Source organism: Otolemur garnettii, unplaced genomic scaffold (assembly GCF_000181295.1).
Source record: "Otolemur garnettii isolate 467f Iridium unplaced genomic scaffold, OtoGar3 scaffold00006, whole genome shotgun sequence".
In the NCBI taxonomy this organism is placed as follows: domain Eukaryota; kingdom Metazoa; phylum Chordata; class Mammalia; order Primates; family Galagidae; genus Otolemur; species Otolemur garnettii.
The window spans coordinates 42,387,335-42,401,280 of NW_003852401.1; the positions used below are offsets into that span (position 1 = coordinate 42,387,335).

The 13,946-nt window shown below is 44.8% G+C and overlaps 1 protein-coding gene across 5 annotated transcripts in view; it reads left to right on the top strand.

The window, feature by feature from the left end:
• Positions 1-298: 298 nt before the first annotated feature.
• Positions 299-13,946, top strand: part of NTRK2 (neurotrophic receptor tyrosine kinase 2) — a 341,040-nt gene continuing 327,392 nt past the window's right edge. For 2 of the 5 annotated variants that reach the window (XM_012813025.1, XM_012813030.1), the window contains exon 1: positions 1,316-1,527. In XM_012813025.1, the coding sequence (XP_012668479.1) occupies positions 1,316-1,527 (212 nt within the window). Of the gene's footprint in view, positions 465-956; positions 1,528-13,946 lie in introns of those variants that run through there. The other 3 variants (XM_012813035.1, XM_012813015.1, XM_012813022.1) reach the window with 3 other exon arrangements.

The following is a 13,946-nucleotide window of genomic DNA, read 5'->3' on the forward strand; positions in this document are numbered from 1 at the left end:
TACTTGGGTCTAAATGCACACACACACGCACACACACACACACGCACGCGCGCTCGTGTCTACACGGCCAGGATGTGTGCGTGTGTGCGCGCGTGTGTGAACTCCCACATGCTGCTGCTGTCTGCTGCTGGCCAGTGGCACCGATGCCTCCCTCCTCCCCACTCGCCCCCACACTCCCCTCCCCTCCCTGTTGCTTTTGTCTGGAGGGTGTTATGGGTTTGTGTGTGTATGAGCGTGTGTGTTTTTGGATTTCAGACTAATTTTCTGGAGTTTCTGCCCCTGCTCTGCGTCAGCCCTCACGTCACTTCGCCAGCAGTAGCAGAGGCGGCGGCGGCGGCTCCCGGAATTGGGTTGGAGCCGGAGCCTCGCTCGCTCCTTCGCTCGCGCTCTCCGTGCTCGGTCCCCGGCGGCAGCAGGAGCCTGGACCCAGGCGCCGCCGGCGGGCGTGAGGCGCCGGAGCCCGGGTGAGCAGCGCAGACAGTACCCTCGGTTGCCTCGGCCCTCACTGTCCCCCCTGGGGCAGCCGCGGCTGCTCCCCAGGTGGGACGTGCCGCGCCACCTGCCCGCGCCCCCAGCACCCAGCGGCCGTGGCGGATTCTGCAGCATCATTCGGCGGCCCCGTCGCGAAGCCCTGGCAGCCAGCAGTCTCCGCATCCCCCTTTAAAAAGGGTCCTCCGCCCAGCATGTGTCATGGAATCCTGTCTCGGGGACCCTTTTCCTACCTCCTCTCCCTTGGCCTCGGGCTTGAAGATAGAGAGAGCGGGCACACTGGTGGCTCTAGGGCCGTCTGTGCCATCACGGGGCAAGTTGATTCCTGCGCCGGAACTGGGCGCTTAACCATCCACAGTCTCGCTACCGGGATCGGGTAGGGGTGAGGCGAGTGAGGAGGGAGAGTGGCCCAATTAGTGGTATTTGGGGTCCTGAGCACAGTCTTATGCTTGTCTGTTTGTCCTCAGCCTCGTGGTGCATACCGGATCCCTGTGCGCTTGTAGTAAGGAGCCTGTGCCCCAGAGAGTCCCGGGTGGCACCCGGCGCTCCAGGCCATGCAGCCACGGCCACCACGTAGCTCGCAGCGGCGGTAGCGCCCCCTGTGAAGCGGCCCGCGATGCCCCTACCGCTGTGAACTCTGCAGCCCGCCCGAACACTCTCCGCCCGGGACCGGCTGTACTTCGGACACGCTCGACTCTGAGCGCCAGCGACAAGCGACGAGGAGTCCAGAGAGCTGCAAGCTCGGAGAAGGCCTCCCCGCACAGGTGGGGGAAGCCGGCCGGTGCAGCGCGGGGACAGACACTCGGGCTGGCGCTGGCGGCTAGGCATGTTGTCCTGGACGAGGTGGCGTGGACCCGCCATGGCGCGGCTTTGGGGCTTCTGCTGGCTGGTTGCGGGCTTCTGGAGGGCCGCCCTCTCCTGCCCCACGTCCTGCAAATGCAGCTCCTCTCGGATCTGGTGCAGCGACCCTTCTGCCGGCATCGTGGCATTTCCGAGGCTGGAGCCTAACAGTGTAGACGCTGAGAACATCACCGAAATGTGAGTTCTCGGTGCTTTTCCTCCTTCTTTCTCTCCTCGCCCCTCAGGCCTGGGCTGGCCAGGTGGGTAGATCCTGGGAGTGAATGCTGTCCCAAGTGTGGCGAGAAGTCGGAGAAGAGATGGAGAGCTGGGCCAGCTGTCAGATACCTGTTTTACTGGCTTGGAGCTGCTACTCTAGGGAGAAGTGGGATACTTTAAAATAAGTTGTACATATACTGCATATACCAGTAATAAATGTGTGTGTGTCCAGAGGAATTTGATATGCTTTTTATATTTCAAAGCTCAGCTGGGTGTGCTTTAGGCTTGCCTATATGCCATAACTTAGTTTTGGATATTTTTGTTTTTGTTTTATAAAGTGCTGTATATATGTTGTGTTACAAGTTTCAGTAATGCTTACTAGAAAGGAGATTAAAATAATTAACTTTCCAAAATCTGTTGAAGGCAGCTGAGAGTCTCTCTCTTAACATATTTCTCTGAGGTTGGGAGTTAACCAATTTCCCTTTTCATTTTATATATCAGATTTTGCTTAGAAGATTGCATCCAGAGATGGCCTTGAAAATGATCTGTAAGAGGAGAAGTTCTGAGTGTTGAAATGTACTCGCTCAAAAGAGAAAATGTGATCGTTGCAAGCCTAAAAGCCTGGTCTGATTTAATTTGGACTTGACTTCCCAGAGATATGATTTTGAGGCCATTTGGATTATAAATCTTAATTGCCCATTGAATAATTTCCCGGGACTAGGTTGGATGATAGAGCAGTGTGTAGTACTCTGATGAATGCTAACTGTGGCACTGGACCCTTGTGTCCCTGGAAATGTTTGGGCTGGTTTAATGGAGAAGCAGGACTGTGAATGTCTGTCTATCCTCTTCTCCTGATGCCTTGTGAGAGATACATTACCAAGCATTCCTGTGCCACCTTTATTGCAGGTGTTATTATTATTTATTTTTTCCTAGGGACATTGTCACTTCGTACATTTCATTTACATGAGATTTTTATTCTTCCTTGTGGAGGATTGGAAGGCAAAGTTTCTCCCAGTTTTCCTTCCCGTGTTTGAGACAGGCAGCCCCAAAGTAGAGCTTGGGCTGTGGCCTTCCGGTTGTCGAGTGCGCATGCATCTCCCCCCCACAGAAAACGCACAACCATGTTTCTGCCAACGTAGTTGACCGAGATAACCTGTTTTTTAATGTAAGTATGAGACTTTTCTAGTCTCTGTTGCCTGTTCTGCTGCTGATGTTCAGGTTGTAAGGCCAGGCCAGGGCAGAGGGGACTGTGCAGGCCTAGCAGGGCTGAGATGTGCTGGGTGCAGCCAGCTGTCGGGCTGAGGCCAGGACGCTAGGATCTCAATCGGTTTGGCAGGGAAAGCAGGAGCCGAGCCCTAGAGGAAGGGTGGGTAGGGCTCCGACTGTGCTAGGCTTGAGCTGGGCTGGTCCAGGGTCACTAGGCTGGTCCAAAGTGTCTGTGGCCTTTTGTCAAAAATCTGTCTGTTTTACAAGATGAGGAGTCAGTAGTCAGAAGGAGGAGGCCCTGTGGAATTCAGAGCTCTTCAGACCGTTTTGAGATCACAGGGAGTGCCTCTTACAGTTAGGCACTGTGTGAGAGTTGTTTTTAAATTCTACGTTAGATGATAGGTGCATACAATGAAGAGATAAATGGGATAGGGATGATCATTTTCACTTAAATTTTCCCTCTTTAAAACCATTATCTAAGAAAAAGAAATAAAACTATCTTTAAATTAAAATAATTATTTCAAACCCTCGTGGCTGCCTGTTACATATGAAATCAATAGATTCGAGCAGAGCTTTTTTCTATCTCAAAATTGTTGTTGTTGCTTCTTTTATGTCTGATGGCAAGTTCCTATTTCTAGGCTTTTTAAAATGGATTTTTAAAATATTTGCTAAAGCATCTGTCACATTATTTGTTCAGTCATAGCACTCCTAATTTCTATTCTCCCCTCCCCCAGCCATTTTTTATTGGAAAACCCACTGGGATGGGGAGAATGGGGAGTAGAGAGGTGAGCTAGGTGCTCAGGACAGGCCATTAGGTTAATGATACTGGTCAAGGTGGTGTGTTTCTCTGCTCTTTCCCGCAGTTTTGTTTGAGCCCAGCCAGTTTGTGCCTTGGTATTCTTATCTGTAAAATGTATCGCCATTCTTGTTTGGAAAGCACTTTATGTAATTATTTTCAATTCTGCATTTTTCATCTTACTATGACATCAGTAGATGCCCTTGTTTCACTCTCATCCTTAGATGACACCATCTGTGTTCTTTTTCTTACATACTAATATTTGCTTGAACGGCTTTTACAGTCTTGGCCAGTGGATACCAGCTACAGTCGGAACCAAATTACGCATTTTTGTTTTACTTTCTTATTAGACCCGGTGGCATTCTTTAAATAACCTGTTTTAAAGTTCTAGTTTAATGGTGTGTAGCTCACATTACATGTTTCCATTTTTTAAAAACAGGTATACTGAAAGAAAATGGTGATTAGAACTTGCTGAAGCAACAGTTTACTGTTTACCACATCCTTTAAAAGCGGTGGATCTTTAAGTATCTATATATTAAATCACTGTGCCCATAGGGTTCTGAGGACAGAAAGAGCAGGCAGAACATTTACAAAAATACATGTAATAATTAGGGAGTAGGATATGTTTTGTTTTTTCCACGTGTATTTGAAGCGAAGCTGACATTTTGTTTTCAGAGTCATAGTTTGAACCTGTTTTATTACAAAAACTTCCCATTATAGTATCTACTACTGTGTACCTACAATGAGATGTATCTGGATCTATAGCTGTCCATCTGTAGCTATATATGATACCTGCCCAATATGACACGGCTAAGTAGCAGCTTCTGCTATTCTGAATGGTTATACCGCAGAAGTGTTAAAATAGATTTAAAAACAGTACCAGTGTCCCATATAATGGACTTCAAGAGTGAAGGCTGTTGCTGGAATTATATAACCGGCATTGAAGTCCCAGTTGCATCAAATGCCAAAGTGCATTGCAAAGGACAAGCTCTGTCTCACCCAACTGGGAAAAACCAGGGTCAAAATAAGTGATGCATTTTCTTCTTTACTGTAGTGAAAAACCCATAACCTAAAATTTACCATGGTAATCATTTTGAAGTTTACAGCCCAGGAGTGTTAAGTACGTCTGCAGCGTTGTTGTGGAAGGGGAAGCCTTCTATGTATTGCGCATGTTTTAAGAAGACAAAAGGGATCTTTTTTGAATTTCTTCAGTGGTGTTCTCTAATTTGAGGGTAATATTTGGAAACAAGTCTAATATTTTTCCTCATAGCACAACATGAATAGAATTTTCAGTGTCTGCTCTCAGAGCCTCTGTGTAATTTATTGTTGCTGTTGGTTAAGCAGCTGTAACATTATGCCACTAATACATTGATTTTGGCCCTCTCCCCTTAATAAGCTTTGCCACTGCAATTAATTGTACTTAAAACAAATCCTGGCATTTACAGAGGTTCAGTGAAAGGCATCAATATTTACTTTTCAGCCCTTCCATTGGGAGGTTCTAGAACATTGGATTGTGTTTTATATGCATTTGAGAACCGTATATTTAAATTTGGAGTGTGGTTACATAAGCCACACTGGAATTGTTAATAAATAAGGCAGTCTGATTTACATCATTCATTATTTAATACAACTTGCAGGGTGGAGTTGGAAACATGCTCTCTTCATAGTGTAGGTATTTATAGACTTCAGCTCAGCTTGTCAGTTTCATACCTTCACTCTCTGCAGTATGGAGACCTTTGTTACTCTGGGTAAAACAGTTAAAAAGCCCCTTGACCCTTCTGACCCTCTTTTTCCCACTTCCCCCTCCATGACCCATCATTTACTATACGGGAAAATGTGTTTGCCTTTTTTCTTCTCTGAAAAGTGATATTTCTAATGGGAATTCACAGCACTGGAGTTAAGAGAAGGGCCTGGATTATATATTATTACAAATAAGTAATGGGAAGTTGGAACAATGTGGTCACGGCTCCCTAGCACTGAGTTAGGTCTGTTTAAGGTCTTTCACTGCTTCTATCCCATAAACCTGTTTGTGTCTGGTTCAGTCTTCCCTTGTAAAGATGTTTTCTAAGCTGAAAAGTTGGCTGAACAGCTGAGAGTTGAGATCTCTTTCTCCCTAGGAACATTCTGTATGATCTCTTTGACTATATCTAGGTCGTGGAAGTGTAAAACCTAGAGTTTTTGTTTAGCTGGGGAAGGGAAATTGAGTTTCTTTTCTTTTTTCTTTTCCTTCTTTATTTTTCCCCTTGGGCAAGTGCCTCCAGTTTTAACTCATTGCTTATCTTGCCTGCTAGAGAAAGCAGCATTCTTAAACCATTAGTGAATCCCATACACTGGCATCATCCCCCCAGGCTAACTTTCCCACTTCTCCTAGAGAGGTTCTTGTAGGTTCAGAAGCTGCAGGGTAGGGTGTAGCATTGAATCTGCTGTCCCCCTAAAGCAATGCCAATATTTTGTCCCTCTTGATACCTCTACATTAGTAAGAGGATTGGGGGGGGAGAGATTATTTAGGTATGGCAAACTTTTTACTCATTTAATAATGTGTGTGAGAAAGAGAGGGAGGAAAAAAAAAAAGCCCTGAACTTTAGATTATAAATAGTTGATTGATTATTTTCCTAATCTACTTGCCAAGCTATTTTAAAACACAAATCCTTACTCCCCAGCCTCAGATGGCAGAGATCTGAGCTTTGTATGCATCCTGATAACTTTAACTCTACATTTGATTGCTGATGGATTTCCTTTGTAAAACAGTGGAGATCCCATGGCACTGGGTGCTGCTCACCACTCACTTTGCTCGCTGAGGTGTCCAAAGGACTGGGAAAGTGTATTGATCTTGGAAATGGATGAGTGAATGCTCTTGAAGTTATAAAAACCCTGTGAAGAAAAGTGATGCACAGATATTAACTTCTTCCCATACTTTTTTTTTTTTAAAGCACATCATGGAAAGCCAGAGTCGGGAGACCTGGAATTGTATCCCGGCTGTTGCCACTAACTGGTTACCTGATCTTAAAGCACAGCCCCTAATGTCTCTGAGCTTCAACTTATCAGATGTACACTGAGGGCTTTGGTTTTGATGCTCAGATAAGTTTCTCCAGGCTCTGCAGTTCCCTGAAGCTTTAGTTATGGAGATAATGCAGTTATACACCAGCTGGGACAGGAGGGCGAGGCGCCAGGTGCTGAGAGTGTGGCGGTCTGTGAATCTGAAGGCCCCTGGTGTCAGGGTGTCCTGTGGGCATGTTTTCAGTGCCTGCCATGTCTTTAAAAATGTGAAGCTACTAACAAGGCTGATGGCATGTTAGTTCTGGGCTAATGAGTTCAAGGTCACAGCGTTCAGTTGCATCCCTTAGAGTCAGGACCTCAGAAAGAGAAGGAGCCTTAGAAATGATCTTGCCCAACTTCCTCTTTGCAAAAACTAAGGGCAGTGAAGAGAGTTCCCTAAGGCTGACTCATTAAGGGCTCAGTGGGGATTGGGAGCACTTTCTCCAAGCTTCAAATGAATGCCCTGGCCTCTTTGTCTGGTGCCTCCCCTCTGTTTTGTTTCTCAGACTGAGTGCCTCACTCCACCCTACCATTTTAGAAGCATCAGCAATGGGAAGACAAGCTTAGGATGGCTAAGTCTATGCAGACTCATCTCTGTGTGGGACCAGGTAGTGAAAAAGTCCACGAGCTACTCATCCCCAAACCCTGGACTTGTCTTCACCTGGGAAGAAATACGTTGTTTTGTTCGGTTTACTCGTGCGTTTTAATTTCAAGTGTTCCTCTTCTTTAGGCAATTCATACAAAAAAGTCTGGCAGCAGAGGAAAGCCCTTCATGAGTTGGCAGCAGTGACAGTTCCTGACCTTGTGCCTGGGCCATCCTGGCAGGTGGGGTTGAGAGGGAGGACAGGGAAGGTGGGGCTGCAGGAAGGCTGTGTCCCCGGGGTCTTCTCCACAGTCAGGGTGCTCATGTCGTGCGGGAACCGACAACCCTTTCTACAAAGCCTGTGTGAACTCCTGGGAAAGATCTGCGGCCAGAGAGTGCATGTTCTTCCACACTCCTTCCTTCTCTGTGCCTCTCAGTGCTGTGAGACTCCTGAGCGGCTGAGCCAGTCAGCAAACTTCAGGACTGTGATCTCACAGTCAGAATTCACTCAGCTACCATTTTGTGCGTTGTACACACCCTGCTCTGAGACTTCTCCAGTTAGAGACATACTTGAGGTTTCCCGAAGGTCTTCTCCCTGGGATCTGAAAGACCCTCTACACACACCTGCTTATTTAGACTTAAAACCTCACTCACAAGTAGGTGGGACACTCTTGCCAGCCTTTGAGGGACTGTCGGGTTAATGAGTTTGCCTGGGCTGTCTGGTGGAGCAGAGCGTGAATAGGCATGAAATCCTGCCCAGGGTCTCACTTAGGGCTCCTCTACTCAAACCTAGCTGCCCAAACTCGGCTTTAAGAGCTCAGGAAATCCTACCAGAGGTCTAGAGATTCAAATACACATTCACGAATTAAACTGTCATGGAAGTGAGGAGGGGGTGGACTCAGGCTTCCTCTCTTGTCTTTTCTGGTATACCATTAGGAGAAAAATGATTTGGCGCTTTTGGTAATATATCATCTCTTAGAAAATAAAAGTGTTGGTAATTGTACGCCATGTGGAGTTTCTTTCTTATGGCAGATAAGGATTGGTTGCTATTTAGCACCCCATCCTTTCCTATAATCTTGGATTAGATTATAGTGAAAGAATTGTACACAGAAACAATAAGTGTGTGTGTGTGTACCATATGCCTGTCAATATACAAGCTCTATGTATACAGCTTCTCTTAAATTTCATATTATTGTGGGGCTACACACAATTTGGTTACATGGTTTGCTTTTGTAAGGTTAAAGTCTAAGTTGTAGTTGTGTCTTTCACCTAGGAACTGTGCAGTATACCCACGCCGTGTACCCATTAGGTGGAATTGACCCAGCCATCCCACTCCCCTCCCCCACTTTGAACTTCATTGCTTTATTCTCTTATGTGAGCATTAGGTGCTGATCTACTGGCTCCAGCTTAGTACAGAATACATCTGATGTTTGTTTTTCTATTCTTGGGACACTTCACTTAGGAGAATGGAATCTAGATCTATGTGGATTATTAAAAAATATGTAGGATCGCCTTCTTTTTTATGACTAATATTCTATAGTGTACATATGCCACAATTTATTAATGCTTTCATGTATTGAAGGGCACTTGGGTTGTTTCCATGGCTTTGTGATTGTGAATTGTGCTGTTATAAACATTCAAGTGCAGGTATCTTTAAGATACAATGTCTTTTTTTTTTTCCTTTGGGCAAATACTCAGTAGTGGGATTGCAGGATCAAAAGGGAGGTCGACTCTTAGCTCTTTAAGGAATCTGCATGCTACTAATTACCTTGAATTGTAAAATCTTTCTAATAACCAAGAATTTACTTCATTAAACTTCCCTTTTAATTTTGTTTTAATTGTCTGGATTTCTCTCAGCCAGGACCTGGTGCACTATCTTTTCCAAGTAAGGACTTGAGCATTAGCATGTCCGTCTTGCCAGCTGACCTGGCCACTCAGAGGTCCACTATATCTAGCTTTTGATTATTTGATCAAGTCTTAACATAATATGAAAAAAATGTAATCTAATCAAAAGACACTGGAATTTCAGTTTCAACCTCTGCAATATAGTGCAATTTAAAAAGATATGATGTTCTAACTCTAATCTTTGTAGCAAGAGTTGTTTCTACATCATGTAGCCCAGAGTTCCTTGCTGCAAGGTGGCAGGGGCCTGTGCCCAGATTCTCTGACTATTGTCCACTGAGGGGAAAGTTGCTTCCCTTCCCTGCTCTTGGCTTATTCTTCTATGTAATGTGTGTGCGGGGTGGGAACTGCTGGGCAAGACAGCTTGACATACTGGCCTCTAAATTCCCAGGTAAGGTGTGATTTTTTAAAAAGTGCCTCTCTCCAAAAACCAAACCACAACAGACTAAAAACCTAAAATCAGAGCACTGCTTTTGGCTTGCTTCTGGTTTCACTTCAAAGCCCTGTTGCTACCACCCAAACTCAAAGAATGTTATGGAAGATTTTGGTCCTTGGATGTTTCTCTTGCATCCCTGGTGCAATGGTTTGGATGTTTGTATTTCCCCAAAATGTACATGTTGAAACTTAATCCCTAGGGCAGCAGTGTTGGGAGGCAGGGCCTTAGGGAGGTGATTAGTCATGAGAGCAGAATGGGATTAGTCGTTATAAAAGAGGCCAGAGGCACCTTGATTGTCCCTCTGCCTTGTGAGGGTGCACATAGATGGAGCTATCTGTGAGGAACAAGCCCTCATCACACGTTGAATCTGCTGGCACCTTCATCTTCAACCTCCCAGCCTCTAGAGCTGTGAGCAATACATTTCCATTCCTATAAATTACCAGTGTAAGTATATTGTTATAGCAGCTGACAGCACTAAGACACCTGGGCTTGGGCTTTTCCGTTTGTATCTCTCTAGCATCCTTCTACTGTGTGTCTTTTTCTTACCCCTTCCCCTCTTTGCAGCACTGTCCCCAACTCACAGGCACACAAATTCAGGAAGGCATTTGCCTGCAAGACATTTTAATGGACCGTGAAGAAATCTTGAGTTGTGTGCTCTTTTCAGATGGATAACTATGGGTAGACAGTGTCCGTCATTTCAACGAACCTGGCTTGATAAGGGTAACACAGTCAGAGAGGCAACACAGAATAGGAAACTGATGTAACAGAAAGGAGCCCCAGGCAGGGAGGTGGGATGTGGGACGTCCACATCTTGATAGTATTAGAGTCTGAGATCCGGGTGAGCCACTTGACCTTTCCAGCCTGAGCATCTCATCTTGAACCTGGAGGTTGGACCCTGGATGGAGGTAGATTCTTAAAAGACTACTACATGGCTCTGAATCAGTCCCCACAGGTGCTGGTGTTTCATTTTCTTTTCTGGAATTCACCCTTGAGGGGAAGCAAGGGTGAATGGGGCAAGCAGCCATAGCTTTGTTTTGCCATAGGGTCAATGGCATTCCAGCCTTTCTATCATAACCAAAAAGAAAGGTGGGTTGCAGATGCAGGCAGCTTACTTTAATGCAGTATGAGTGGCCGTAGTTCTCTTGGTGGCTCAGCAGCAGAAGTCTGATCTGTGGATTTTCTTTAAGTTTAACTCTGTAGTTGAGGCCACATGGTTTTGCAGGTCACCAGCTCCCTGCCATCCTGGGTGGCCAGTCCTTCATGCTTTCTCACTAGTAGAAACAACTTTTTATGTTTTTCCCTGGGGGTCCTTTTCTTGACACATTTTGCTTACCTGCGTTTTAAGAAATTGCATTCATTAATCCAGATGTTCATTGTTCATGTCTGATCAGAACACCCACTGTGTGTGTCTGTGTGTGTGTAAAGCTTTTCTCAGCCTACTTCTGGTTCACTTCTATGGATAAGACTCTGGAGAATTTCCTAACTGGCCTGTCCCTTAGCTAGTCTTCACTTTCTGTGACCCCCAGAGCAGAAGTTTTCATCAACATTGAAGCTCATCCTTCCACTCCCCAGGTTTTCTTCTCATCTTAGTTGGAGGAGCTTATTACACGTTTCCTGAGTGTCCCCAGGGTTGGCTGCCATCTAACTCAAACTTCATGCAAATGTTAGTTCAGTTCCACTAGTGTTACTGAGGACATGGGGGTGCTGCTGACAAACAGTCCTCCAACCCCAAGGCAAGGAACCCCCAGTAGTTTGCATCCAGTGCGGGACCCAGATGCCTACACATCTAAACACTCCCTACAGTGGGAGGCAATGATGTGTAGACGGGATGTGAGCAGCCCCTAACCCTTACCTTCTGCAGTGGTGGTGGTGATTTTTTTTTCTTTGTCAAACAGGTTTTGATACTCTTGTGATTACATTCACTCATATTGCATTAGAATAAACTGCAACCACCTTTCTCTTTGGTTAAGATAGAAGGATTAATGGCTTTTTAGCTGAAGCTCATCGCTCAACCTTTTAACTCATCCTCTTAAACTGAACTCTGTCAGCACTTTTTCCTCTCACTTGTAGTTTCAGTTTCTTTCCACCATTTGATATTTTAAGATCAGCAGGGCCAGGTATCTTCCATGTGGGGAAAGTTCCTTTCTGGCTATTCCCTGCCTCTGTTCCTGCCCCTGACTGAGGCCACTGCCCTTTCTGTGCGACCCTCAAGGTCAGATCTTAGAATTCTGAGTGTCATGTGCTCACTGTGCCTGTTTCCTCACTTCTCATCTAGTCTTGCTTGACTGTCTCATCAAACTCAGGCCACCACAGTCCCCAGAGACCTTCGTGGGGCCTAGTGCTCTGTCTTTATCTTTCTGGGCTTCTTAGCAGAACTTAGCTCCATTTTTCTCTCCAAGACTCGTGAGACTTTCTTGTTTCTGTCCCCCTCTCTGGCTGCTACTTCTCTGCCTTATTCATGGGTTCCCCTTTCTCCACCCTGATTTTAAAAGCTGATGTTCTTTGGGCCTCTGTCTTATGGCCACTTCTCTTCCTGCATTATGTCACCATGACTTCTGTCACCTTCATGGGGCTAGTGATGTCCTAACCTATTTCCCCATCAACTATGGGTGATGAGCTTCATATTCCTATTCTCAACTGCCTCCTTCTTGGACATGGGAGAGTATGCCACACTTAGCATTCCCCAATTAAATCATCATCATTGCTCCCAAACCATCTCCAGGCTTCCCTATCTTAATGGATGGCCCCACTTTCCACTCAGCAGCATAAGCCACTCATTTATGAAGTCTTGTCAACTCATTTCCCTAAATATTTCTTAAGTTTCTTCATTCTTCTCATTTCAGCTGCCACTATTCATTCATTCTTTGTTTCAACAAATATTGATTGAGCTTGGAGAATGTGGTGAGAAACATTGCCCCGATCTCTTCTTACCAAGCTTGTAGTCTGGGAGGGAAATGAATATCAAATAAATACTTAACATAAAGATAACTTAATTCATGCCACCATTGTGTTTTACCTAAAATCCTGCAGCCACTGTCTACTTTGCGCGCCTCCCTCCACTCTTGTCCTCTCCCTGCCCATGTGCCACGCTGTCCCCGGAGTGGCCTTTCCAAAGTGCTGATCTTATCCCGTCACTGCTTCGAGTTGCCTGGTGGCTCCTCATGTCTCTTAAAATAAAGTCCAAATTTGTTTAGTTTTGTTTTCGTTTTGTAAAAATAGAACCAGATTGTCACTATATTGCTATATAAAGAGGCACATAACTATTACATGGCCCGGAGTGCATAGATCAGCATAACAGTCTCTTTCTACACACCAGCAGCTCTATAAAAAAGAACAAATTATAACTGGAAGCTTGCTTGGTGATCTTGGAATTAGAGCAAGGGCATTTAATTCTGCATTTAAAATGTTAAATGGCATTAAGCTAAGCTTGCCCGAGGCATCCATCTCCATAATGGGAGAGCCTTCACAAAGGGAATGCAGAACTTCAAGTACTTTGGCCCAGACCTGTGTCCCTTGGATGGACACTCCTTTTTCTCTCTTCATTCATTGCCCAGCATCAATGCTGATTGACGCATTCTTTCTTTGGAAAGGTTAGTGCCTTTAGCTAAGCCTTCTCACGCCAGGGAGCCTTTCACATTCTTTAGAGTGATTTTGCACATCTTTCCTCTGAAATGCATTAATTTTACTTTATGGAATTTTCTTAGTCATTAGCTTTTTTTTTTAAAGAACTTAATATATGAACGTGATAAAAATGCAAATAGCATTAAAGAGTGTATAATGAATAATTCACCTCTAGCCGTGGACCCCAACCCTCCAATCCCTCAGCCCCCTCTCCAGTAGCAACTGCTGATTTTAGTTTGTGTTGATTTTTTTTTTCAGAAATAATCTATTTGCATACAGAGCACATGTATATGTCTTCTTTGTCTGCACATAAGTGAGAGCTTGCTATACCCACTGTTCTACATCTTGGTGGCATTTCACTTAACAATGTATCTTAAATATGTTTCTTCCCAGCCCCACAGTAATCTGTTGGGTGAATAGACTGAAATTTAATCAGCTTCCTGCTATGTAAGTTCTTGCACACAGTGTGATTTAACCTGTAGGCAAAGTTCCTATAAGATGAATTGCAAGGACATTTGAAAAAAATTTTGATTTTTTGTAGATTTTACCAAGTTGTCTTACGAAGAGGACACATCATTTTCTTCTCCCACCAAAACTGGGAGTGCCTACTTTTCTGCAACTAAGCCAGTATTTGTTATCAAATCTTTTAACCTTTGTCAAATACATTCCTGGGAAATAATATCTCGATTACTTTATTTTGCACATCTATGATTGATTTTGGTTCACAGTCTTTATGTGTATGCAGGTCATTTGTTTTATGCTGTCATATCCCTTACCTAGTCTCTTTTTTCTATTGGGTTGGTGGCTTTTCCAAAAATAAC